This window comes from Andrena cerasifolii, chromosome 14, assembly GCF_050908995.1.
Source record: "Andrena cerasifolii isolate SP2316 chromosome 14, iyAndCera1_principal, whole genome shotgun sequence".
Lineage (NCBI taxonomy): Eukaryota > Metazoa > Arthropoda > Insecta > Hymenoptera > Andrenidae > Andrena > Andrena cerasifolii.
The window spans coordinates 9,698,979-9,724,860 of record NC_135131.1 but is presented as its reverse complement, the minus strand read 5'-3'; the positions used below and the strand labels follow the sequence as shown (position 1 = coordinate 9,724,860).

Sequence of the window (25,882 nt, the reverse complement as noted above, 5' to 3'; positions counted from 1 at the left end):
GCAAAAAGCGACTAGATCCAAAAAAAAAGGCAGCATCGATGAAAGTATTGGCCGGTTCGGTGTGAAAGGAGGGGCCGAGTCGTTATAATAGTCGTGTCTGCTCGAGCAACAGTTACTGCGATCCTATTCATGGAACTGGTTGCTTCGTTTCCTTCGTTCTCGAAAAACTGTTACACGACGCTGACGGTCGTTTGACATTAAGAATGAATACATGCAAGGCTACGCAACTGAATCAGATATCGAGTAGGTTTAACGACCCGTATGAACTATCACGGGACGCCTCAGGCTCGTCTCTTATCGAGCCTTCGCATGCAAACCTCATAAAACGTTAAACTCTTCCAATCCTTAATTAAAAAGCTTTTGCATGCCAAGATCAGACATTTGCATTTAATTTCCTATCCTAAACACACGATCTTAAGTTAATTAAAGTTTCTCCTGTCACCATGCGTAGCTCTGTCCGCCGTACTTCAGGGAAACAAGAAGCCACGTCGGTCTCGCCACCGTTCATTACAATTAATCGCTTCTACTCACCAAAATAAACGATCTCCTCAATCGCGAAAGATTACCTAACAGCGGGATGTCGCGGCACACTTGCCAGGCCGCGATCGTCGCGACAAATGGATCGTTAAAAGCGGTCGCGTAGGACCAAGTTTGCTTCCTTTCCTGAGACTGCAGGCGCTCGGCCAGGGGTCGGAAGGATCTCTTTCGAGCCCACCGTTTCCTGGACCGGCCCGTCACGATGGCAACGCGGCTTGTTGCGCGAGTGGAAGGAAGTGGCGGTGAAAGTGACGGTGGTCCGCTAGGAAGACGGAGTATCGACGGTCAAAGAATGCAAGATCAGTGTCCAGTTACGTTTAACGCAACGCCCAGCAGCCTGCGCCAGGGGAACCAGCGTGGTTGGACGAAACTCTCCTCGATCGGATCTGCCAGCGTGCCCGGAGCCGAGATCCTTTCACTTGCCTCGTTCCTGACCATTCGCAACACCCCCTTTCTCCCTGGCGATCCGGCAGAGGCCTCCGCGGATCAGGGGCAATTATGTGTCGGAAGAAAGTCTTTCGATCAAAGTCGATCTTCCTTGGCCCACTGACTTTTATGCCTCGCTCTTTGACCGTCCACCTGAACGATGGACCTCACCGCGAGGGTTCCAAGTTTCGGACGAAAAGGGAGGGTTGGTTGTTCACGATTCTGGTAACTTACACTACGCTGCGCTCAGCGGTGAAAGCACACGTGGCACTTTCTACGGCGCGGTAGATGAATTGGGCAGCCGGTATCGTGAAACAACGTTTATTCGTAACAAGTGCAAAAGGGATAGAGTACCGTCACCATAATTGTAACAGATGATACAGAGCTGTCGCGTTTATCGCGTAGTTTAGGGGTGTTCATCGGCTCCAGGGATGGTGGGATGATTTCTGTAGCGCGGCGAGCTGAACAGCGTTCGCCACGGCGTTCTCCTTTGCCGCTATGATGTCCTTTTCCTGGAAACCAGCAAGCCCACGGAATGGTAAATTTGTCGGAGGTGCGCGCAAGCTGATGTTGCTTTTTTAGTGTTTTGCGTGAACGATACCTTTGCCTCCTGCTCACTCTGACTGATCTGCTTATCGACGTCCTGTTTCTGCAACTGTGCTGCGGTTTCAGCCGCGTTCCGTTGAATCGCGGCTGCCGCGGCTGCTTCCCTCGCTGCAGCCACTCTTTGGGAAGCTGCGACTGCATCCTTTAGGGAGGCTAGTCTTTGCTGAAGGGCCACTAGCTGCTTCGCGCTCGCCCTGGCCTCGCCCTCGGCTGCCGATGATATCTCCTGCGATCTTTGGATGCAATGAAACAATATACTTCAGTAGCTTTTGACAAATTACTGTCTCCTATCTTCCATCAGAATCTCACATTCCTTTAAGAATCGTTTTAAGAGAAAATATTGTGTTTACCTAGCCGCAGCCTCCCTCGCAGCTGCCTCCTTCGCCAATGCAACTTTCTGCTGAAGAACAGTCGCCTGTTTAGCCTCTGCCACCCTGTGCTGAGCCAAATTCACGTTATGATTCGCATCCTTGGCCTGCTGGATAGCCCTCAGCACATCTGGAGGGTACGCAATGCTAGGGGTGCCAGCAGATGGATCTTTCAGAGTCTGCGATCAACAGAACAAATTAGAAGCGCGACCAACGAAGGTATGATTCAAAATGATGCATCCGATTTCTCGGTACCTGAACAGCGACATCATGGGTGGCTTGAACTTGGATCTGAGTCAAGGGGATGTCAGGTACACCCGAGGGGCTCCAGGAAGCAGGTCCAAAGCTGGTTGGAGCCCATGACGGGGTGGAAAGAATCGGTGGAACGCCGAAAAAGTCGTAGCCTGATGGACCAAACAATGCTAACCCTCGCTTCTCCTTTCTGGATTGTGACTTTGGCTCAGCGATGGTGGCCAATGCGAGGGTAGCAACGATCTACAAATATTTCAAGAGAAACTTATTCCATTGTCACGCCAATGTATAATACCACACGAAGCGATGAAAGTAAAAAAGAAAATTCGTATTGTTCGAAGCAGTTGTTACCGTGTAGGTGATATTCATCTTGGAAGAGCTGCGGATGATGATATCGATGATACTGACTCCTCCACCTCGAAGGACGAGTATATATACAGATTCTGATTCCCAGGAGAATGCCTGGTCGGTGTCGAAGTAATGACAAAATTAATTTAGCCCATTTAATTAAGATAAAAATGGGCATACCGCGGCAGAATTACAGGCCTTTATTGTCTAATGACAATTCGCCGCGGCTCTGCTATACAATCACCCATCCAGAAGGCCAGTTGCCCGGCCTGGAGATTAATGGACCCCTCAGGAAATCGTCGAGAACCAACTACATCTCGCATACTTCCGGTAAGATGCATTTCTCATGGAGGGAAGCGTTAGTTTATTTAATAGGGACTATAAGTAACGACTGTCAGAATTTTCCTTTGATCTTGGCAAGTATAAATCTCGGTCGAGGGGAAGATATTCGTGGAAATATACAGCTATTTTCTTCGCAACACAACTTTATGCAAAACGTATATACAAACAGATGCGACGATGTAAATGGTACAATAACACTCGCTGTAAGTTACACGTACTTCACTTACACTTGTACTCTCAATACTGACACTTTGAAAGAACAGAATACGTCGCTCGCAGGATGCATCAGACTTATTACAATCTCGACAACTGCTAAACAATTCTTTCTCCTCAATTACTGGTTGCCTTCCTGTGCTTGTAGCTTCTGATGCTCTCAGGCGTTTTGTACCCAAAAGCTCCTTCGTATGCCACTTCAGCTACGATGTCAGAGCTCTGTCCATCGCTGTCCCTGATTCCTGGCGGAGTTCTGTGATACTTAAAGCTTGCCCGACTCCCTTGTCCCGAAGAGTTATCAGATTCGTCGTTGTCCTTGTTCCTCCGAGAATATCTAGACCCGTAGTCTACATCTGGCCCTTCCTTCCTATGGACGTAGCCTGGAACATCATAGAACTCTTCATCTACTCGCTCTTCCCAGCAATAGTACATCTTACCCCGAAGAAATGGTACTTACTCTGTTTAGGCACTTCTTTCCTGTACGAAGTCTCGAATTCCTCATCGAAATCTTTTTCAAAATACTTGGGCCTGTACTTGTAGTCCGAGCTCTCATCAGTCTTTTGTCTATCGTACCCTCGCCTGTCGTCTTCCTCTTCCTCGTCGTCCTGCTTACTGTAGTAAGGTTTCGACGAAGTGTCCTCAGAGTGGTACCTCCCCGACGACGTATCTTCGTCGTCGTCGTCATTCGACGAGGAATATTCACGATACTTGGTAAACGGCTTCTCGTCCGCCTCTTCGTCGCGATCCCGATTCGAGTACCTGCCAAACGTGCTGTCGTACTGCTTGAAGGGGAAAGACTTGGAGGGCTTAAAGTCACCCTCTGGTCGAGGCGATTTAAAAGACTTCTCTGGCTTGGATTCGTACTCGTCGTCGTCCTGCGTGTTTGGCCCGTAGTCCTTGTCATCTGGAGAGTACCCTGAGCAAAGGAATGACGCTGTCACTTTTCAAACTTAATTTCTTAACACATAAACTCACTTTGGATACTCGAAATCTGGAATCTAGTAATGTGCGCACAGAATTCTCGGTTCACCACGAACCTTCATCTTCCTCATCGTCCTCGTCATCGTCATCTTCCCTAGGGGGAGGTGTCGTAGGCTTCTTCCTGCTGATGATCTCCACGTCGGATCGAATTTCCTGCGCAGGAGCGGCAGGACGACGACCAACAACGGTCCGAACATTCTGAATGTTCCCATGTCCAAAGTGCAACTGTGGTTGCGTCTGAAGGGGCTCGTAACCCGCTGTCGGATAGCCACCGACAGTTGGATAGACTTCTATGGCAGCACCCTTGTACTGTGGAAACTGAGGGCTACTACCAGCCGTCGAAATCGGCACCACCTGCCCCTGGAAGCTAGAAAGGGGCGACAAGAAGGGCGCGCTCAGTTGCACGTTGGTCACTTTGGGCGCCCTTGCCGAGAAAGCGAACCGTGGATCCACGGGGTTCAGACCGATGGGTTGACTCTGGAAGTTGGTGAAGTACGCGGGCTGCTGCTGCTGCACATTTTGCACGTGCAGAGTAGGCAGCGAAGGCTTCTTGGTGTATAGAATGGACTGGTAAGCAGGCGCGTGGGATCCTGAAGCCTTCGGCAGAGGATAAGTGGACTTGTACACCGGTGTCTGGATATTGGAGGATGGTACCGCGCTGTAGACACCTGGAGAGAAGTCGTTAAGTAAAACAAGTTTGAAAAGCTTCGAAACAGTTGAATACTTCACCTCTTGCCGCGTTCTGGTTTCGTGCACCTTGGTTCGACGAATAACCATCGTTACTCTGATGCGAGTGCAGGCCAATCGGCTTCAATGGTTTGTCCTCATTCGCAACTTTATACCCAGCTGACATGGTAAACAAGTTTCCATAGTATGGCGAGGATTGTTCGTTGGTCTGAGCTTCCGATCGAGCGGACGACGGTAAGCCCGCGTATGGTTGTTTGAACGCGTCTTCGTAACCTGATGAACCAACGAGTGAAGCTTCCGGTGAAGCAGCTATCACATTTTTGTAGTAGGCTAGAGACTTTGAATTATTACTGTGGTTGCTTCGCGCGTTCGAATTCGATGGCTTCGACTGGCGAAATTTGTAGTCCTGTGGGGTGGCATGACCCGCCTCGACGATTCCTCGTTTCGCCGTCACGAAGCTCGAAGCCGAAGGCTGGTGGTCCACGGCTATGGCGGAGTTCAGCGCCGGTATAAATAAAGTGGCATAAAAAATCTGCAATTCAGTTGATCATTCAGACACATTTCGAACGAGGCTTTTACCGGTATAAACGGGGTGCGAACTGGAAATGCGACGGGAGCAGTTCCCTGTGGACGTACCAGCATGGCACCGGTATAAAGAGCACAGATAGACACCAACGTTCCTCCTTAACTGGCTGCCACCGACACTCCGTGATCTTTTATATTCAGTGATTAGCGATGCGAGACAACCGAATGGGTCTGGCTTTTCTACGATTGACAAAAAGCGTGTCGAGAAAAGCCGCGTCAAATCTCCGCGACTCTCCAGTGATCGCTGCTGTTTTAGCCAGGTGTCAATGACCTACCTGCTCGTTAATATACAGGGTGTTCTAGAACATCGTTCATCCTTTCCCTGGAAATCACCTACTGCCAAGTTACGCCGGATATTTTCAGACACCGCGTATAAGACGCCCCGTTTAAATGTTCCGGCTTTATTTATAATAACAGACTCCACTTCCATGACTACCTTAATCAATCCCCGCCTAATGATACCAATTGTTCCAGTCAGATCAGTTATCAACGGTGAACGTGACAGACACAGTCATAAATAACACTCGCAATTAGTGGACAAGGGCTCCAGGGTAAGTTGTAACGAGCAAAATCGCCGGAAGTGCAATTACTCGGCAAATATTCATTGCTCGCTGCCCCCAGAAAATTACCCGAGCTCATTGCACACCAACCGCGTCGTAGATCGAGGCGGTTGTAAAAAAATTTGTCTCTAATTACTTTCGGCCTATCATTTCTGGTGAAAGTTTCAGTGGCTGCTCGCGATACACGTTGCAGAGCCCACGGTTCTATCGCCGCTCGAGTATTTATGGCTTTTTATGTATGAATGAAACTGGGCAAGGATTCAGTAGGGAATCCTGAGAGCGAATCGTAAGGAAGATGCAAATTGCAACAACGCAGATCCTGTCTTCCATTATTGGATAGTTGTTGCTCTCGTTTAAGGCGACGTAACGTCGAGTGCCTTTTTTTATGGAAGATATTACGCCTCGCCTGTCAAGCGGAAAATTATGTTAGAAATCCCGGGGCCATGCCACGCTAAGAGTACAATGTTTAGAAAGAAAAAATCTTCACACTTTCCTGCGCACCCCATAAAGCAAGTGAAAAGATCGCAAGGTCGATGTCAAATCCTTCCCACCCGCAAAACGTAGGTACTTTCACCTCGGCGGTATTTCCAAGAACAAAATCTCAGTTCGTTCAAAATTGAATCGAAAAATCTAGTGCAGGTTACTGCTTCTTATAATCGTTTATGTAGGGGCGATGGTGACGCATTGATTAATTCCGGCGCTGAGAAATTAGAAAGGTGAGAGTGGCGCCGAAGAGATATATGTGTCTGAATGGATTCCAACATTGTTGATACACGTGCAAGAACTCCGTGAACCATAACAAAATTGATTTGTCTAGTTACTTGTGCAGTGAAAGTATCAGATAAGCGCTGCCTGCATAAGCAGATTGATTATAATAGTAAAAATGATGAAAGTTACTCGTTACCGATCAATTTGAAAAGGGAAGAGTGGATGTAATAAATCTACAAGAGCAAAGTATACATTTTTGGTTTATAGTTAATATGTACAAGAATCGCTAGCACCATAGAAACAAACAATTGAAACTTTCTCCCTCAGTCTCGGTCCTTAATACCTAAAGTAGCGTCTAACTGAATTTGATACAATTCATAAAGCAAACGATAGCCTCTGTTCGAACATAAATTGAGCGAAAGGGAAAGAAATCGTCGTCCAATAAAAATGAATGTACTTACAATCTATTTCTTATTACACTAGATGGTGTAACAGTGGAAATTTTAGCCCTACAACGCGCCCTTCCATCCACTTCACACTATCCATGCTCTCTTTATTTTGATTGCGCACAATTTTTCTAAACCGCTCTTTCAAGTGGCATGCATTGTAGAGCTAAAACACACATGATCCAGCAAATAAATTGGCTCGTTCTCTCTTCAAATTAGTCTTCAAACCCCCTTCTGCGTCAGTGATCTTCGAGCATCCGGAGCACTCTGCCCTAAGCTGGAATACATCGCACCCTCGGACATCTTATACAAGTAATCCTTCAACGAATCGTCATAGAGTTGCTGCTGCAATCGTTGCTTTTCATCCTCGAAAAACTGCTGTAGCTGCTCCGGGTCGCGGAAGTAGTTAGGATTACCATTAACGGGTAGCTGTTTGTTCTTCATCAATAGCCCCAGAAAATTGTGCGTCTTAGGATGATTAATGCCATATTCTTTGCCCCCTTTCTGGTGCTTGGTCCCTTTCGGGTATCCATGCTTGTCGGGCAACGGTGTGGTGAAAGAAGGGTAAGAGTCAATCGAAGATCCCTTCTTGAACTCGCGGTAGTGATGGTGCCTAGAATCGTGCATAGGCTCGAACTTCGATCCTTCCGCGTGAACTGGTTCAACGTTCGTCGCAGAGACATCGAGGCCGCCTGTCTTCGGGGACAAATTATGCCTGGAATGAGACCTCGGTCCATGAAAGTGACTCTGACCGCTGTACCTATTTGGTCCAGAGATCGGCCTCTTCTTGCCTGGCTTGTCGTGATAGTGTCCCTTTGGGCGATGCGAGCCTGACTGCGACGGTGACATGAAATCTCTGACATGCTTCGTATCCCTGAAGTCACTGCCGGGCCCGAATTTAAACTTATCCTGGTCAGCAGGCCTACGATGTCTGTGCGGTCTGCCACTGCCATAGGACATGTGCAAGGGGTCCGAAGGATGAGTCTTCAGCATCTGCTCCAACGCTGCCAGCAGTTCGTCAGGCTTCTTGCTGGGCAACTCGGCCGTCTGCAGCTTCGTCTCGCTGTGGTGCCCTTCGATCGGGTCCTTATTCCGCTTGGAATCAGACAACGAAGCCCTCAGATGTTGCAGCGCATTCTTCAGCTTCGCGAGGTCCATCGAGTCCGAGACGTTCTGACGACTGTTGCCTGGCTTTCGGTCGTTGTTCCACTTCTGGGAGTTGTATATGGTCTTCAGGGACTCCTTGAACATCTGCTCCGCGTATGTTTCTAAATCGGACGTCAATTTAGGCTTCACCAGCAGGTCGCTCTGCGCGGAGAGCGAGGGCTTGAAGAAGTTCCCTCCTGGTACCAATGGGACGAGATTCAGATTATGCTGCAGGGGCTCGTTTGCATGCAATTTGCTATTCAGAGCGTTCTGGTTCTTCATCACGTCTATGTTCGGTACGAAGTTGATGGGATTGAACATGGGTCTGTCTTGGGACTGGTACGCCTTCATGTCCCCTGTGGGAAATTGGTTGTTGAAGCTTTGGGCGTTCGAAGAGTCTGTGGTTGACAGAAATGGCCTAGTGGTGACGACACTGGTGGTGGTGAACATGGGGAATGGCGTGGTCAAGACTGCTGTAGGATAATGCATCGTCTCGTACGCATTTACGACTGCTGTGTCGACTGGGCTGGGCTTGATGTTCGGATTCACGATTTCGACGTTCCGCGTGCCAACGTACGGTAAGTGGGCGTTCTCAGCTACCCCTGAAACACTTGGGAACGCACTCAGCGTGTTAAAGTTCGTAGTACTTTGGCTGCCCACGTTGTCGAGCGTTTGGTACGCGAAAGGCTGCACTTTCACGTTCTTCATGCCGCTATCAATGCCAGTGCCAGGTATCTTCACGAATTGCTGATCTCTAGGCTGCTGCAGCACGAAGTTCTGTTCCGGAAACACTTGAGGGGTGCTCGCCGAGAATGTGGCCAGAGTCGGCATAGGCTGCAACACGGCTGGCAGAAGGTGAGTAGTCTGAATGTACGTCTTCGTCTTCGGGGCTACGTTGACGTTCTTCAGCACCTGCTGGTACACTCCACCCTGCAACTGGGGCTTGACAATCTGCTGGGTATTGGAATTTTGCAAATAGTACGAGTTACCGTTCAATGGTTGCCTCTGATCGCCCTGGCCTACTGCCAAGCTCGCCGAAGCCAAGAAGTTGGCAGTCGAGCCAGACACTAGTGTCTTCTTGCCTTGCGATTCAGCCGTCACCAAGTTGAACTTCGTAATGGGCACGGTGTGAGACGTAGGCGTCACCGTGGACATCGTCGGGAAGCTCTGCAGCTGGAAGTTGCCGTGATTGACAAGGTTCTGACCGTGCATCCCGTGAGGATTCACCTGGACGTTGAAATCCGCGTTGCCCTGAACTGGCGTCTGCACCAGCGTCGGCACAGTGTGAACTGTCGGCTGAGGGACTATCAGCTGAGGGATATTCCCTTGCCCCTGTTGCATCTGATTGACGTAGGTGGGTCGTGCAGTGGCTGTGCCTTGAACATCTTGGATCGGTATACTCTGCAAGCTCGGGTTCACGCTCGGAGTGACAGCGTAAACAGGAGAGACGGTGCTAGAGACGTACTGGGGCTTCAGGTTCGTCGAGTACTTATTCTGATCCTGCATCTGCGGGAAAACGGCCTGCATCGAGTCCTGGAAGCTATTCTGACCGACGATGATGTCTGGTATGGGTGTAGAAACCCTTATCTTCGTGTCCTGGCCTATAATGTTCTGACCAGTGGTGATCAGAGGCGTGGGCGTGCTGACTGGCGTGGCTGAGACGATATTCTGCAGGACGGCGTTCGACATGTCAAAGCCCTGACTGCTACCAATGGCTGTCGCGTGATCGAAGTTCGCTAACGGCACCAGGTTCACTTTAACCGGAACGATGAGCTTGGGTTTCTCAAGCTGGTCGATCTCGATACCACTCGAGTGTGATATCTCCAGGTTCGGGGATACCTGCTTCCAACTGTTGCTGGGCTTGAACTTGGAATTGTGCTGGGACTTGGTCCTCGATTCAGACCCTGACAGTCTATCGTCATACCTCATTTCCTCGTAGCTATCATCCTGATCTTGGTGGCGATCATCGTCCACCCAGGAGTTCCCTCTCACCCTCTGCCTGTGAGACTTCGTCCTCGACGAGTGATGCCTCTTACCCTGACTCTCGTACTCCATACTGTCGTCTATCGATCCTCGATGCTCCTTGGGAAGTCTCTTCGAATTGTCAACGCTGGATGGTCGCCTTCTGCTTTTCTGCACCCTTCTGGGTCTCTCCACATAATCCGCGTAGTCTGTGTCATCTGACATGTCCCTCGAATCCTCGTCACTTCGAAACCTGCCGTCCCGGTTGCGAATGGTGTAACGGTGCGCCACTTCTGAGCTCCCTGAGTCGATGATCCTCGAGGTTTGATAATCGCCAGTGCCCGAAGCCGAGTTTCTCAACTGATCGAAGTTATAATTCGGGTCAGCGACCACGACGGGCCTGGAGAATCTGTGCTGATTATTCGTCACCTGAGATGACATGGCCACGTTATCGTTCACGTCGTAGTTTTGCGTGTTGCTTTTCACGAGGTCGTTCGCCTCCTCGTTCGTCCTTGGCAAGGATGCAGCTGTCGGTCTGGTCTGTCCATGACCGTCGTAGCTGAGGACATCTTGCTGATGATAATTGCTGGCCACTTTCTCCTGCCCGTGACTAGACTTCTCCTTATCTTTCCCCGAATTATGCGGGTAATAGTGATTGTACGCAGACTCGTGATTGTGATTGTCAGCCGAAATCATCCCATAATTCCCAGTGTAGCCCTCTACCGCCTTTCCCTTCCCCCTGGACCTTTGCCTCGAGGAAGGCTGCATCTTCTCGTTTTCCATGGAGCTCGATGGATCCTCGTACAAGTCTGGATAATTCGCCACGACCGGCGTGTTGTTTCGAACCTTGAGCAAGTCGAAGTCATTCTGTCCGCCTTGGTACTCGAACGATCTACGATTCTTCCTCAGAGAAGGGAAATTCAGGAATATCCTCGCCTCCGTGGAGTAAGCTGGATCGTTCTCAAATTTGTCCGCTTCCTCCTCCACAGAGTCCTCCTCGTTGCTGTCGACTGTGCTCGAATTGTCTGGATCGTTCAAGAAATTATTCAGAGTTAAATTACTAGTTACCTCCGCCTGATCGAGCAGATCGGGCGGCTTCGACGAAGAGGACTCCAGCATTGGCAGGAAACCGTTCGAATTCTCATAGTGCACCGTGGTGTCTATTATGGAGGTTATCAGCTGGTCTCGAAAGTTCTCCTGCTCAGATTTCTTCGCGTTCCGCGGCACGTTCTCAGACGCGGTGGCGATTTGATCGGCAGCCACTTCGCCCTGAAAGACCCCATCCCCTATCACGTGCGGCCAGCTCAAAGATAACAGAACGACCTGCATGGGACACAGAAATTATTAGTAAAATATCCTCGTTCCACGCGTGCAGCATATAACCGAGATTCCTACTACTGTCACTAATCCATCTGTACTAATTGAAGCTTGCGAGTCAAGCACTTTCAGCGCTCTGCAGCCTCGGTAAGGTTTACAGATCCTCTTCACGCGAAAAGATAAATTGAATCGAGGCAACCACTATGCATATGAAATACCGAACGCGTCAGTTGAACGCGACGTCGCGTTGGAAGAAAGCCATCGCGCGCGAGTCGGAAAGAAGAAAGCGCCTCCGATTATTGCGAACTTAAGGTAATGGCAAAGCTAAACGGAATCATCGGCGAAAATAAGTGGTAGTCAAGGGGCTGACCTAGAAAAGAAAAGCAGACTAGAAAAGTAAAATGCGAGAGGCATGCGTGTGCAGTGCGGACGAGCAAGGACTGAATGTGCACGGAAGCAGATCCTCAGGAACTTTCTCACTGATTCGCCGTGACCAGATTCTGCTCGACGGCGGAGGGTCTTGTGTAACTGTCAATCAAACGATTGCTCGTCACTAGAATAGTCGATGTCGTTTCAGGATGAAGAAGCTTCTTTTTCACACTCGAATGGAGAATTAATACTAAACCGGGCTTTCATCCACTAGCAACGGAAGCTTTAGACGAGTGATGAAGTTCGATCTACCTTCAACGGGACCAAAATGGAACGACGCAGAAAACTTCGTTAGCTGAAGAATTCGAGGAAAGTAACATCTATTTAATTGGCCACCATCTACACGAGACAAATTGGAGGAAACGCCGACATCGAAATATTAAGAAAGAAAGTGCTCCAATTACGCCGCTGATCCGTGTGCGCTTAGACACACTCCATAAATTTCTGTCGGTACCGAATCTGTGCTTGTTACGGTACACACGAGATACGTGGAAACTCGACTAATTGTTGCAATCGCGCATTTAGTTTAGAGCCTTACAGATGGACATCATTTGGAAGACCATCATTTCAGGACCTTAGATCCTTCGAAGATATCAATCCTACTCCGATATAAATATTTGTTATATATAAATGTTTAAAAACAATATCGATGACTCGGTTTCAGAGAAGCATACTCCGCGTCCTCCCACGAAAATTTTCTAGGAATCACTCAGAGCTAGGCACTGGTCCAGTAAATGAAAGAAACGACTCGCAGAGTTCTGTGTCCACGCACTTGTGTCTCAGCAGAGGATCGAATTTGCACTCGGATGGACAGCTATGTAGATGTCACGTACTTACAATGTGAAAGAACATTTTCCAGGTGTGGCGCACGGGTCTCCCTTTAGAACCAGCTAATCACCAATTAGGAAGGGCCGAGTGTCACCGAGTATCGCGTAGAACACATTGATTGCGTCGGTGCGGATTGTTCTGAGCGTTTCTGTAACCCGTAAGACCTTGCGAGGCGAGCCTCCACGCGAGAACTGAGCCACATAGTAGACACGCGATTTTCTTTATACACTCCGGTAGCCAAGTGAAAAATATCGTTCTAAATATTATCCTAGAGCCCACCGGCCGGAGGATACTTTCATTCGCGACACGCGACCGCCGCCGGGGAAATTCTTGTCCGTAACAAGCGGCAGGATGCGACCACCCGTCATTACCCGTGGAAGCCATGCGAATTTGCGGCCAGAAGAAAACGAAATCTACGTGTCCGCATCGCACTTTTCAAATCTGCGAATCTTTCATAGAATTAAGTGCAATTATCTCTAACGACACGTGTCAACTTCGTCATTCTCCCTCTCGTTAACCGTTCATCTTCTGGATGGCGCCCCCGGACCGTGGCCCGCAGGTGCGTCGAAGGAAAGACAGTCGTGCCACCCCGAGCGACGCCACAAAAATCGATCTCGATCGTGATTGAATATACTGGAGAACGTTAAAGATTCACCTCAGAAGGCCAATACTTCTCCCGTTCGCTATTTTATGCGCTCTAAAACGCAAGCATTATGCACATCGCGCTCGCTCCTGCTGCGATGGAGCCCGGCTCACACGATAGAAACGGCCACCATAGTCGGTGTGCGAGCATCATGATCACTGGAGATACTTTTGGCTGTGTAAGAGTGTACCAACGATTGCTACAGTTTAATGCCTTGTGTCTAATTGCCGTTGCTCCGGCAGATATGCCCGGGAGATATCATCGTTGCCTCTCGTTGTGAAAACGTGGAATTAACTGGCTGCCCTACGGACTATCGCGAGCCAGTTTGTTCATCTGCACCTAATAGACAATTAACGCTAATTGCCCTCCCGGCAACCGTGTCACGTTCACTTATCCCCCTTTTCCCATCCTTTCTGGCCCTTTCGACGCCGCCCACGACATCGCGGATCCTAAAGGATCCGTTCCGCTCGCATCGAAAGTGCGCGAGGCATTTGCATTTTCCTAGTCGTGGAACGAAAGAAAAGTTTCCATTAGAAATTCCAACGGCCGGGGGTTTTTACTTTTCTCGGATTTTCTAGTCCCAATGGCTTAATTGGACAATGGCGCAGTATATGTATCGTTAATTATCGCGAGATCGGTATCGCGATTGGGGAGATTTTTCAGAATTTTTTAGAAGAACGGTTAAAGAAAAATTGTAGCCGATTAGGCGGGTATTACTGCGTCGGGCGGAGCATGAAGATACGAGGGCGTGATATTCCCAAAGAATGGCAAACCTCTTAATTGGGCAGGTGTTTTATTTAATTAGGAATGTATACAAAACCGTAAGCGTCGCAGAAAATCCTTAAGAAACTAGGCTTATAAGGTACCTTCTTGAAGTGAAGAATTTGGTAAATCGTAGGTACGTACGTGCGTCGAGTCGCTGACTTCTCGAAGAATCAACGACCAAGTACGTTATCTTGCAATGAAGATTAATTGCACAATCCCTTATTAAATACTATCGACTGACTAACATTACAAAGTGCTTCGATCGTATTCTCTCCACAGCATTGGCACAAAGCATCCTGCGGGACGGAAGCAAGTGCGCCAGAAATCTCAAATTATGTCTACCATTCGTGAAAACATCGCTGTTGTTAATCCTTCATCAGCACTACCGTCAAAAAGCACAATGTCCTTGCCACGTGGTCATAGACATCAGAAGCACTTCAGTTCTTCAGATTGTAGGTCGTAAATCTGGGGTCATCCACGACCTGAACGTTCTTCACTTTTTGCCGACCCGCGGTACGTTCACCATAATGGCCCCCGAGGAAATCCTTCGCATCCTCCAGGTTGCTGGTCTCGTAACTGGACCGTCCAATGTAAGAATCCGAGCTGTAGCTGGGTGGTTGGCGCGCGTCCTCCTGAGTCAGTCGGATCAGATCCAGGACGGGGCTCTTCGTGGGGTCAGGACTTCGATCCTTGGCGGTGGGAGCTGTCCCAAGATCGTAGGTAGACGGCTGCGCCAAGTCCTGGATGCTGTTGGCGTACTGGATGAGATACTGCTGCAACAGGGCTTTCAGGTTGACGTTCTGCGTGCCTTTGGCCTGAATAGGAGACGCACCATCCACTCTGAGGATAATGACGGGTATCAGCGAGTTGCCAGCTTGCACGAAGGTCGGGCGAACGTTCAGAATAGACGAAGGGTTCCTGATGTACTCCGAGATGGACGGGTTGTAATTCAATAAGTCCGAGTACTGGAGATTGGAGTAGCTGCTTAGATCATTGCTACCGGGGCTCTGCTTCTTCGGTCCCTCGTTAGCTCCCAGTATCGATTCCAGATAGTTCTGCACTTCCGGTGTGTACTTGGAGGTGACTGGAGAGGAAGACTCACCCGACGAGCCATAAAAACTAAGAGGTGTGGTGCTGTTGATAATGGAAGGCTCTGTCGTGTATGAGACAGTGTACTCGGGATTGGGGCTGTTCACCATGTACCTTGAAGGTGCCTGCTGATAAGGCGATTTGTATCCAGCCTTTTGACTATTGGAACTCGCCTTCGTCCTTCCAGAAGTGGCCGAAGATGAGAACGTGTAGGAGGTAGCCAGATTGGCAGCTGGTCTCCGTTGCTGTGCCAGGTTCAAGTTCTGCCTCTGGCCCACTAAACTCTGATAACCGAGTCGGTACGCTTGCTGCTGGGGCAAGCTAGACGACAGCGACTCCGAGGAAACGAATGGATTCTGTACCTGCTCGTTCTGTTCGGCAGTATTGGGGAATTGCACCGGTCCCTGCGAGAGGATGCTATTCTCCGTGGTGCTCGCCTCGTAAATCGAATTAGCTGGCTGAGATTTCAGCGCCTGCTGCGGATAATCCGAGTAAGTCTCCACGTAAGTAGCTGGCGGCACATCCGACACCCTGCCGTCAGGATACTTCCAGAAGATCTTATTCTCGTAGCGAACCCCGTTCTCCACGGTGTACCTGGGGTTGCTGGGCAGCTGCGGCGAGCCAGAGCTCGTGAAACGAGAGTTGTAGCTGGACGGACTGACGGTAGGGGCCTCGGCGGTTTGGGAAAGATAACCGAAGCCATGGGAATTGATATTTGATTGTGCATGCTGCCTTTGACCGGTGTAAAGCTGTGCGCTCGCACTGGCGTGGAGAGGTCCCGGAGTAGTGTAGCTCGGCAAGCCGCTCTGAGGATTCGCCAAGCGCGCGGGGCTGGGAGTTACGTATCTGACCGTTTCCGTGGAGCTGAATACCAAAGGCGACGGCGTCGTGGCACCGCCGTTGGCCCTGTACCCGGGATTTTGAATCCCAAACGAGCTAACTTGCGGTTTCGCCGCTGCACCGAAGCTCTGGTACGAATCGAAGCTGGATGCCGTCGGTGCTTTCTGCGGCTTCGTTCGCGATCCGAACGCTGCCTGGGATTTCGGCGATTGTTGAAAATTCAGATATCGGAGGTCCGGCTGGGTCTGGGCTTGAGCCTGAGGCGCGGAGAACGTCGGAACGAACGAATTCTGCTGCGTGCCAAGGAAGCCTCTGTGGTTGCTCGGCTGTACCCTCTCGATGATGGTTTTCGGCAAGAACGGGCTGACCGATTCCTCGATGCTCACCGTGGTCCCAGATTTTCCAGCCGGGAAGTAGTAATTGTATCGTCTCGGCTGCAGACTGTTCTGGTCGAGGCCGTAACCAAGGCCATTGTTCACGGTCCTCTTCGACTTCTCTTCGGAAGTGACGTTCTCGTCGTCGGTGCTGTTGCCGAAGTCCAGAAGGATTATCGGCGGCAAAATGGGCATCTGCTCTTCCTCGTTCGAACCGTCCGCCTTGGCGCTGCTATCGTCCGCATCGTCCGCGCGAGGAGACTCACCGATGCCAGGAGACTCCTCTTTAAGAACGCTGGTCGCTTTGGAAAGATCCCTTCCGGAAGTTCTCGCGTGGCCGGTGCTAATTAGCAGGAGAATCGCGGCGATCTGAAAAGTGACGGAGCAGGGTAAGAAATTGACGTTGCTCGACCCGTGAACGTAACAACGGGACGCTGGTTATCGATCTTACGGCTTGATGCTCTAGTAATGATAAACTCACTTTCACTTCCCTTCCCCTGCACGCGCCTGCCGCTCCCTTTTACGCCCGACGTCGAGAAAGACGTTTACTAAGCGGATAATTATCGGTCGACGGGGAAATCTTGGCCGCTTGAACGACGGTTATTACGAGGGCCGACCTTGACGGGAAAGAGTTTGAATTTCTACAAGGTTGCGATCGAGGTGAAGCGCACGATCGCCGTTCCTCCAGAGAACGGGTTCCGTACGTCGTGCACTTGCGATTTTCACCGCGCTTTCTTCGGCGAATACCTCCGGGGGATATTCGTGATAGAAGATTTACAAAAGAAGTATCCAGTGTGAAGGGATCGGAGAGTTGAAGGAACGCTTAATGACTACCATAAGCCGACTCATTTTTACCACCTGGATTCCTAGCACTAACGACGCTCGAATGAAAGGTAGCAGTTAACGAGGACGGAGTCAGAACGAATGTTTTACTCGTGAAAACTGTAACATCGCCGTTCTTCAAGAAAGGGTGGTCGTTTGTCGATCGAAGGTCGCGTTATTTTCAACGTGGCAAGAAATCGCCAGTTACCTAATGAGGAACACAGACCAGCGAATTTTATGACAAGCAGGGAGCCGCTGTTCCCCCGAATACCTTCGGGGACTTTCACTGACTTGCTCAAGAGCATCTGCCATGGCTACTTCGCCGAACCAGCGGGACCGTGGATGGAAGAAAATAAGAAACACTTTCTCCGTAATGACCGATTCACAGGATTGTCCCTGGCGACGAAAAGAACGCCAATAGTATCGGCGACGAGGATAATGGATCACCCCGCGTCCACTTGACCCTGCAATTACTCAATTTCGCGGCTCCGCCATTCGAAGCTCACTTGTTTTCGACACCGTAGCAAATTGTACGTGAGTTAGCACCTGCGCGGCTCTTGATTCGGCGCACACATGAAAGTTTACACGATATGAAAGCAGATAACTCGACGCAGACATAAGGAAGGTACGCGTGCACGCATAGGAATAACGGCGAGTCGCGGGCAAGTGTTTCACCTTGCCGTGGCGAATATTCGGTGGGAATAATTGGAGTGGCCGCTCGCTAAACGAGATAAAGTAGAAACTGGAGTCTGCGCACGTAAAACAGTTATTCGTTCGTCGTATCTATCCCATAGCTCGAGCCTCCCAACGCCGGGCTCTAAAATTTAAAGCTGCAATTGAAGGGAATTACCAAGCGAGTTCCCTCATAACTCCGGCCCCCCATAAAATCCAGCTTCTACAATATACCGTAAACTGTAACACCCGTAATAAACCCCATAAAACTCGAGAAACGATCAAACTGCGCAACGCAAACACTCGCGCCTGCTCTTAAGCTAATTAGAGGCCCCAGCGGAGGGTTTGAACCGTTCGAAAGAGGAACGACGATGTGTTCGAGTGGATCGCACGGTTTTCAAACGGGCGAGAGAAGGTTAACTGGGTTTAGGACGCGTGACCATAAAATTTCGTTAGGTAGAACCGTTACCGGGGTCAGATAACCGCGAGTCGTACTTACATGTATCGCGATAGACCTCATGGCGACGGTCAACCTTAAACCTGCGCGCTAGCCGGCCTCGTCGTGTGTATTTGGGACTGATGAAGCAGAGGCCGCAGCATCCCACCTTATATGCCTTCGCTTGAACCGCGAGAGGGACAACGCGATTATAGTTTCACCGCCGTAACACGGCGGCATTTCTCATTCGATACGTACGGAAGGACACCTGCCAGTAGCGTAGTGACAGCGCCGCTGAGATTCCTTCGCCATGCACAGGGAACATTTCAGAAAGGAGGAAAACAGGTACCGCGATCTGATTCCCCGGCGAAACGCGATTAGTCGAGTGATAAGTCGACAACGTTAACCTTCCGCCGCGGGTGGTTTCCTTTTTCTCACTTGTGTGATGAATTTCTGCAATCATGCGATTCGTTAGGTAAACCTGTCTCCCAATTACGTCACGCGCGAGCTGCTAATTAAGAGATGGAGATACCTCGGCGAGAATTACGAGTGCCTTTTACATTTATTCCTTGATCGCTTTAGATATGGAATCGTATCTTTTCTGCGTTCATTATTCAACAGATATAGGTAGATTTAGATAATCGCAGTAAACGGTATTAGATTACTCTAGAGTTAAAATGCAGAAAGAGTTAGTATCGTTGATGCAAATACCATTGCAGCAGTATTGTATTATCTATGCTGCAGAAATTGTAGAGTTTGATTAATAGCTGCACTTGGTTCGTCATTAGTAGACCATTTAGCAAATACGATAGCTCAAAGGGGGCTAGTTAACTATCATTACGATCCACCTGAAGGAGCAGCGTATAATCTTGATGGAAAATGAATGTTTCCAACGCACTGAAATTCTGATAAACAATTTTAGAAGCCTACACCATTGGCTCTTACCTACAGCATCCACTTTCTCATTTCGGCATGCTGGCACACGAGCAAACAACCGTGTGTCCGTGCACGCGCGTCCTATGTCAACGTCTCTCTTCTAACATTTATATACGCGGCGCAGTCGATAATGGTTGTAACGTGGATACATTAATAAATTAAATAGGCGAGCATTAAAAATCACGTAGCCTACATAGCTTTCGCGCGTTACCGTTAATCGAGACCCATCAATCTTTCCTAGCTAATTCGAAGATCTCCTCGCAGCGCCGCAACTGAATTTCATTTGTGATTTGCAATTCGTGCCGCGTGATATTCTTTGGAGCACTCGTTTCTGACATTTGCGGCACGGTTTACTGGTCGTCGAATTCTAGATCACCAGAGGCAATGAAATTGCGAAACCGCGCAGAATCTCCAACATCTGTTAATCCGTAAAAAGTCTGAATTTCGTTAAAGATACCACAGGTGATCTCACGCAATAGAAACGCGTAACGTATCGTGACTCTGCGTCACATTATATCCGCCGAGAGCAGAGTCTCCCTCAAAACAGTTCGCACCTTCATTCAGGCCAAGGATGAGATTTCTCTTCTCCTAAATGCCCGAGAAATCTCACTCGGCATCGGCCCAATTAAATATTCCGATGCTGCTCGCGGTACAGAGGATCGTTTTAATGTAACTTTATTTTATAAAAATAATCGTATAAAAAGTACATCGATAAACAGAGTAAGGGCGAAACACGACGTTCACATTCGTCGCTCGACGATCTCCGATGCAGGACTAGATGCGATCACGCCTCTTATTGCCGGCGGAATGTCTTCAAGATCGTTATGTAACTATCTTGAACATCGAAATTCCCGTTTAACGGATCCCAACACTCTACTGACCATCATGCTTGACGTTCGTCAATCGTCACTCGTGGAAACACCAATCCCCAATTAAATAGTCTTGCGTTTCTTGAACAAAAAATTCTCCTTCGACGGCAGGAAGCCAGTTTCCAATTGGATAGGCCTCTCCAGATATCTGCAACAAATTTTCCCCGGTTAGATAAGCGGAAAATAAGGTGGTCTGATACATTTTTGAGATGTAATTATTTACCTGGAGATGTCCTGAGCGGCGATTACTTTGCTTGGAACGTACGTGTCCAGTAGAGACAGTGGCTCAGACTGGCCTACGTGATTTTGTACAGGGAGAGCCTCGTTACCTTGCGTCGAAACGGGTGACAGGGGTATGGTACTGAATTTGAAATCTTGAGGGGCTGACCGGGGGGGTGTCAAGTCGCCGCTGGGTTCGTCAAGGTCCTGTCACATTACAAATTGTCTCATCAAGCACAGCAACAACCTGGCAATCGCTAAAGCAACTCATTACTGTATAGCAATGTCCTCAATCTTCCATTTCAACAACAAGGATCAGAGAAAATTGGATTTGGAGTAAGCAAACACTGTTAGTAAGTGGAGGAGCCTTTCTACAGCAGTGAAAGGTCGCTAGGCCAAGTTAGCCATCGCCGAGAATCAAGTTCAATCCCCTCTACCGTCGCTGACAAACACCAACCTTGACGTAAGTCTGAGACACGGTCTGGCTAGTCTGTTGCGCCAAAGCTTGGTTAGGAAGCTCATCAGCCGCAGGTGCTGCAGCGTCTAGCTGCTCAGGTGGGGCATTGTATTTGACAGTGCCTTGCAAAGAATTGTCCTGCACGTAGGTAGGTGGACGAGCATAGATGTCGCTGTAAACCGGAGTGGCTTGCATGTAAATGGTGGCTGGTTGGGTGTACACCAGCTGAGAGACGTATTGCTGCTGGGATGCTTCCTGGGGGGCGACGTATGCTTGCGTGTACAACAGCTGCCTTCCTTGGGCGTACGATTGGTCTGCTGGGACGTACGCTGGTACGTTCATTAACGGGACACTGGTGTACTTCTTTGATGTAACGGGAGTGGTGTAAACTGGGCCCTTTAATCCCTGAAAGAATGGACAAGCTGCTACATCGCAGTGGAGACACCGTTAAATGCTACTTGGGCGCGCAAAGATTAAGATCGTAGATCATCTGATTGTAGAATTCATTAGTAGGGCTACTATTGTGAAAAAGCAACTGTTATATTTTGTACCAACCTCGGTCGTATAAGCGGGAGGAGCCACAGAATTGTACTTTAGAGCGTACGGAATCTGGAAAGTGGGCTTCGCCGAAACAATTGGCTTCTGAGTTAAGCCGCCGGTATAGAATGGAATAGCGATCTGCCCCGCCGCTGCTGTGGTCAACTGGGGCACCCGTATCCTGCCAGCTTTACCAGCACTTACGTCCAAATTTGGGTAATAGGCGAGGAGGTGCATCATGGGGATGTCAACGTACACTGGTTCTGAAAAAGCGCAGGGAAGTTGCGGGTACTTCCACCAAAGCTAAACCCACTTTCTATCTTCGGAGCATGGATACCTTTGTTCGTGTTTTTAGCATACTTTGCTGTAACCGTTTTCTGCTGCACGGTCTGCAGTTGATTGCCAACAGGCACTTCCGGCTGGTAAGCCAGCTGCTGAGATTCGTAGATGTTTGGGGCTACTCCTCTTGGAGGTAACGGTGGCTGTTGTTGGTATTCGTTGTAATACTGTGGTGGTGGCGTTTGTTCTGGCAGGATGTTGTTCTGTTGCTGGTAGGCTTGCTCTTTTGCGGCGTATTTGTTTAACTGAACGTACGCCTCTGGTGGAACCTGTACAAAATAATGAAGAATATTTCTCAGTCACTGTGGGGTATTCTTTCGAGGGTGCCTCCGATAAGAAATCTGCTTTACATTTTGACTCGACGGAGGAGCTACGTATCCAACGGGGGAGGAAGATGGTTCGTTGTATTGACTCTGTATCTGATACTGTTGCTGGCCAATCTCTGGCTTCGCCAAGTACTTGGTCTCCTCTGGTCTCGCATGTCCTGTCTTCGATATGACCTCAGTCCTTAAATTGTCCCTCTCAATGTCGTCCAAGTTGATCTTCGTCTCCCCGTTCACGCCGAGGAATAGCAGGCCCAGTAGCAAGTATAGTTTCTGCAAAAGACAAACGTGGTGACTCACGAGCTGAAGATTCGTCCCCTTCTTCAGGCATGATCGGATTAGGTAATGAAACGGTTCGATAACGATGAATGTAATTAGATATCCTCTGTGAAGAGGAAATAAGGTGGTATTTAATGTTGATCATCTATTTGTTCCTTAACCATTGAGATTACTGGTAAAAGATGAACTTGCAACAAGGTACACTTTCACTGTTCGCGATCTTCTGGGTCAAACATCCGGCATGGACCAGTCTTTTATACGCTGCGCCACGCATCGAGCCCCTCCCGCGTGGATCGCATCATCGATGCAAAAGTAAAAGTTTCCTTCTCGGTACTTAAGTGAATTTCGGTGCACCATGGGCAATACACAGGGCGTCTCGCAAATCGCGGTAGAAACGACAAGAAAGTGAAATAGCCAGGAGAATCTTCCCCCGTTGCTTTTGCAGTATTCATGGAGCAGATATGTATTTACTTACTTAGCACAATTCACATCGAATTATAATATTGCCACGTTATAACACCGACTGTGTGCTAATGAGGCGATTTATGTAATTATTACAAATTATTTAGAATAGGTAGCTGAAAGTATGAAACAAGGGATTTCGTAAGTCCCAATTTTTGAGTCGTCCAGGAAACACACTTACCATGTTACCCAAGTATTCAAAATCTACGATCCTGACACAAAGATTCTAGCTCTACTACAAAAGCAAAGTAGATTCACGTTCTCTTATATAGCCTTTACCCCTACCCGTAGCATCCCCTGACGGAGCACACTTCACTCGAGGATCATGGCACATATAATGGGCCCCTTGGACCACGTGTCGAGCAACGACATTGGTCGGTGCCGATAAAAGTGAAGGGTGTGCGTGGATTCTCCCCTTCGAGCTTAAAAGCCATATAAAGCACGCCACATTTCATAGACACCGAGTGAAAGGCAGCATAAAAAAAAAGTCATTGGTGTAATAGCTTATGGGAACCTTCATGGAACGATGTTCTACCCCTGGACTTTATCGCCACGATAAGCACGATTATATCAATCGATTCGTTTCCCCACCTGTTCTAACAGATGTCGGTTTTCTAGTTTCTAATTCCCCATGCTGGACGTTGTGCAGTTTTCTAGATAGTAGTCGCTGTTATTAACTCCTTCGCCGATTAATTAGAGAAAAACGAGCGTTATTACACGTTTAGCCGTGAGAACCGACGAAGAAAAGTCGATGGAAACGCGGATGTGATTCGTGGCGCTCGGAAACTGGTCATTAACCAAGCGTTTCCAACTTCCAGCAGGGAGTGATACGGGTAAATGCATTTCCAGTGGAAGAAGGTGCGTTTAATCCGTGTTCCTCTACAGCTAGGGCTAGCAATCTTCGTTTAACTTGTTCCACGTTTTCCAGTACAATGTCCTACTAATTATATCCCCCGGTAAATCGATTCATTAGTCTGCTAACGAAGCGACTTCGTTCTTGCCTTGTGTTTGACAGCCTCCACAGGGACTCGCGCATTAAATCCTGCAAACTGTTCCATCGCGTTGTACAAGATCCTTTGTTCGCAAAGGGACCAGTACTATTCCGAAAGTAGGGATCAATGTACATATCCGAAGAAAGATTCGGTAGCCTTCCACTTCGATATTGAAAAGTGGCATGATAATGCAACACTCGAACGAAGCGACGAGTAAACTTTTCAACGCGCTTATTATTCTCATTTCCTCCAGTAAGAGGCACCTGACAGTAAACTCTTCACACTCCAGTGAAATTAACAGGAAGTGAGGGCAGAGTACGTCCACGCACGAGAGGCATTCCGAAGGCGGGGAACGAGAATACTTTTCCCTGCGAAGGGGGCTTTGAAAAATTTGTTCCACGGCGAACGGAAGGAAAGGGGGTCTCGCGGTGTCCATCGATCTTTTCGCCGATCCCTGTTCCCCCAACGAGGCGACGATCGATTCGCTATAGAGACGCGCGTTTCCGCGAACCCTTTCTTTCATCGTGCGCGGATGAAGGAGGAAAAAAACACTTTCTATCCGCATCCCGGGCGTGGAAGCGGAGGGACTGATCTATAAAACGATGACCGGCACGCTCAAATTATCCTCAATTAAGTCGAGAAAGTTTCTCCGCCATGCAACGCTGTCGATATTCTCTGAAAAAAAAAAGGAACAAAGGCGGGCCCTGGACGTGTTCGACGGTTTTCGAACCGTTGTTTCGTCAGAGCTGGCACAAAAGAAACGGATGGGTTGGTCGGCTTCTCGGATTTATCGCTTTCTCGGCTTCTAGTTCACCGGGCCTATTAGAAGGTGGTACCTGATCCTCCCACGCGACACCTCCACCGAGATTTCAGCGAAATCCTTCGTAGCGACGAAAAATTCTCCTGTGTACCAGGAGAGATAAAATTTCGAGAAAATTCAGCGCCACAGAAACGGAGCCTGAGGTTCCACAGCTTCCAAAATTCCTCAAACAGAATCCCAGAGTGTTTTCCTCAGACACAGCCGAGAGTTCCAAACGGGATGGTTCGTCAGAATCCCCGAAAGCTTTAACGAGATATTCCTTTCCACGAGGAAGCAACGTCGAGCTTTCGAGACACCGTGTACGGATCGGGATCAAGCCCCCGGCTGCGAGAAAGTAAGAGGCCCGTCCGATTTTATTTTCGACCACCAGCACACTCAGCCGGGAATGCGAAAAATAAAGCAAAACGCTCGGTAACACCGCCACTCTCTCTCACCTGCCACCGATCTACGTGCACGTCCATGCGATTCCGCCTGTATCTCGCTTCCCCTTTCCATCACCGCGCCCAAACGATCGACCGGACGTTGCCGCGATCCGGATTCCTTCCTTTCCTTCCTCGAACGTCTCCCTGCCTCTCCATGTACATCCGCGGGGCGGTCGAGAGCACTCGATCGAGCCCGAGATTCGGTAGAGCGAGTCCGCGTTTCGCCAGGGAAATCGGGGAATTTTTAATCAATCGCGATGGAGATGATATATGGAGATGCTTACTCGAAACGTCGAACCGGTCATTGAAGCACAAGGATGTGATGGCTGGTGGTGGCTCAAGGAAGATATAAGATGGGTAATATTCTGCATGCATTTTAATTGACTTTCACTTCGTGTGACATGCTGGTACGCCGTCGCTTTAGTAAAGGTAATCCTCTCACTTCGTGTGATATAGATTGATAGATAGAATTATCACGCCTGTAGATGTAGACTAAGGATTATCGTTCCTTTATGTCAGTCCACTGTATGGTAGTCAGGATAAAGGGCAAAGGACTTAAGCCTCGCAGAAAACAACAACGATCGTTTATTGGCTAGTGACTAAAAAACGAGTACAAAATTTACATACGTGTGGGATTCGGAAGTCTCATGAATAGAGAATATCGCCATGGTGGGTCATAGGTGAGAAAGTAATCGTCGCACCGAAATTCCTTCCAGTCAGAAAGCGAGTAGAAAAACGAGAAATTGGAAATTGGATTTTGCGAAGTATTAGTGTATCTTACTCTACAGATGTCCTGCAACATGTGTCCTGTTAGAACAAATGCCTAGTTTTCTCAGACAATCAGA

The 25,882-nt window shown here is 48.9% G+C and overlaps 6 protein-coding genes across 8 annotated transcripts in view; all 6 read right to left on the bottom strand.

Annotated features, from left to right (window-relative positions):
• Positions 1 to 25,882, bottom strand: part of LOC143376367 (tRNA N(3)-cytidine methyltransferase METTL6) — a 239,151-nt gene that overhangs the window by 191,503 nt on the left and 21,766 nt on the right. The gene's annotated exons all lie outside the window — the stretch shown is intronic.
• Positions 1,380 to 2,558, bottom strand: LOC143376556 (uncharacterized). The gene is made up of 5 exons (XM_076827036.1): positions 2,541 to 2,558; positions 2,193 to 2,432; positions 1,920 to 2,116; positions 1,565 to 1,802; positions 1,380 to 1,475 (listed from the first exon to the last, which is right to left on the bottom strand). Exons 1-5 carry the CDS (start codon positions 2,556 to 2,558, stop codon positions 1,380 to 1,382), a joined length of 789 nt encoding a protein of 262 aa, XP_076683151.1.
• LOC143376555 (uncharacterized) lies at positions 3,210 to 4,870 on the bottom strand. The gene is made up of 3 exons (XM_076827035.1): positions 4,130 to 4,870; positions 3,550 to 4,008; positions 3,210 to 3,472 (listed from the first exon to the last, which is right to left on the bottom strand). The coding sequence occupies exons 1-3, from the start codon at positions 4,848 to 4,850 to the stop codon at positions 3,210 to 3,212; spliced, it is 1,443 nt and encodes a 480-aa protein (XP_076683150.1). The 5' UTR covers positions 4,851 to 4,870.
• On the bottom strand, positions 6,775 to 11,496 carry LOC143376554 (uncharacterized). The gene has a single exon (XM_076827034.1). The coding sequence runs from the start codon at positions 11,494 to 11,496 to the stop codon at positions 7,282 to 7,284; it is 4,215 nt and encodes a 1,404-aa protein (XP_076683149.1). The 3' UTR covers positions 6,775 to 7,281.
• Positions 14,342 to 18,518, bottom strand: LOC143376152 (uncharacterized). 2 transcript variants are annotated; one of them, XM_076826079.1, is made up of 2 exons: positions 18,446 to 18,518; positions 14,342 to 16,821 (listed from the first exon to the last, which is right to left on the bottom strand). In XM_076826079.1, the coding sequence occupies exons 1-2, from the start codon at positions 18,464 to 18,466 to the stop codon at positions 14,587 to 14,589; spliced, it is 2,256 nt and encodes a 751-aa protein (XP_076682194.1). In that variant the 5' UTR covers positions 18,467 to 18,518; the 3' UTR covers positions 14,342 to 14,586. The 2 variants fall into 2 exon arrangements, with proteins under 2 accessions (XP_076682194.1, XP_076682195.1); XM_076826080.1 differs by lacking the exon at positions 18,446 to 18,518 and adding an exon at positions 16,904 to 17,146.
• Positions 19,971 to 25,839, bottom strand: LOC143376553 (uncharacterized). Its single transcript, XM_076827033.1, is given in 6 exon segments — positions 19,971 to 20,335; positions 20,411 to 20,613; positions 20,864 to 21,268; positions 21,419 to 21,663; positions 21,738 to 22,335; positions 25,819 to 25,839. Coding segments are annotated over 6 exon segments (1,557 nt in total). The 3' UTR covers positions 19,971 to 20,250.

Excerpts from the sequence above, each read along its gene's own strand:
- LOC143376556 (XM_076827036.1), bottom strand. Across the intron at positions 1,803-1,919 it reads GCGAGGGAGGCTGCGGCTAG|ATCGCAGGAGATATCATCGG; the intron begins GTAAACACAATA and ends TTGCATCCAAAG. Across the intron at positions 1,476-1,564 it reads AGAGTGAGCAGGAGGCAAAG|GAAAAGGACATCATAGCGGC; the intron begins GTATCGTTCACG and ends GCTGGTTTCCAG.
- LOC143376555 (XM_076827035.1), bottom strand. The coding sequence starts at position 4,850 with ATGGTTATTCGTCGAACCAAGGTGCACGAAACCAGAACGCGGCAAGAG. Across the intron at positions 4,009-4,129 it reads GGACGATGAGGAAGATGAAG|GGTACTCTCCAGATGACAAG; the intron begins GTTCGTGGTGAA and ends TCCTTTGCTCAG. Across the intron at positions 3,473-3,549 it reads GAAAGAAGTGCCTAAACAGA|GCTACGTCCATAGGAAGGAA; the intron begins GTAAGTACCATT and ends ATGATGTTCCAG.
- LOC143376554 (XM_076827034.1), bottom strand. The coding sequence starts at position 11,496 with ATGCAGGTCGTTCTGTTATCTTTGAGCTGGCCGCACGTGATAGGGGAT.
- LOC143376152 (XM_076826079.1), bottom strand. The coding sequence starts at position 18,466 with ATGAGGTCTATCGCGATACAT. Across the intron at positions 16,822-18,445 it reads TGAGGTCTATCGCGATACAT|ATCGCCGCGATTCTCCTGCT; the intron begins GTAAGTACGACT and ends GTCACTTTTCAG.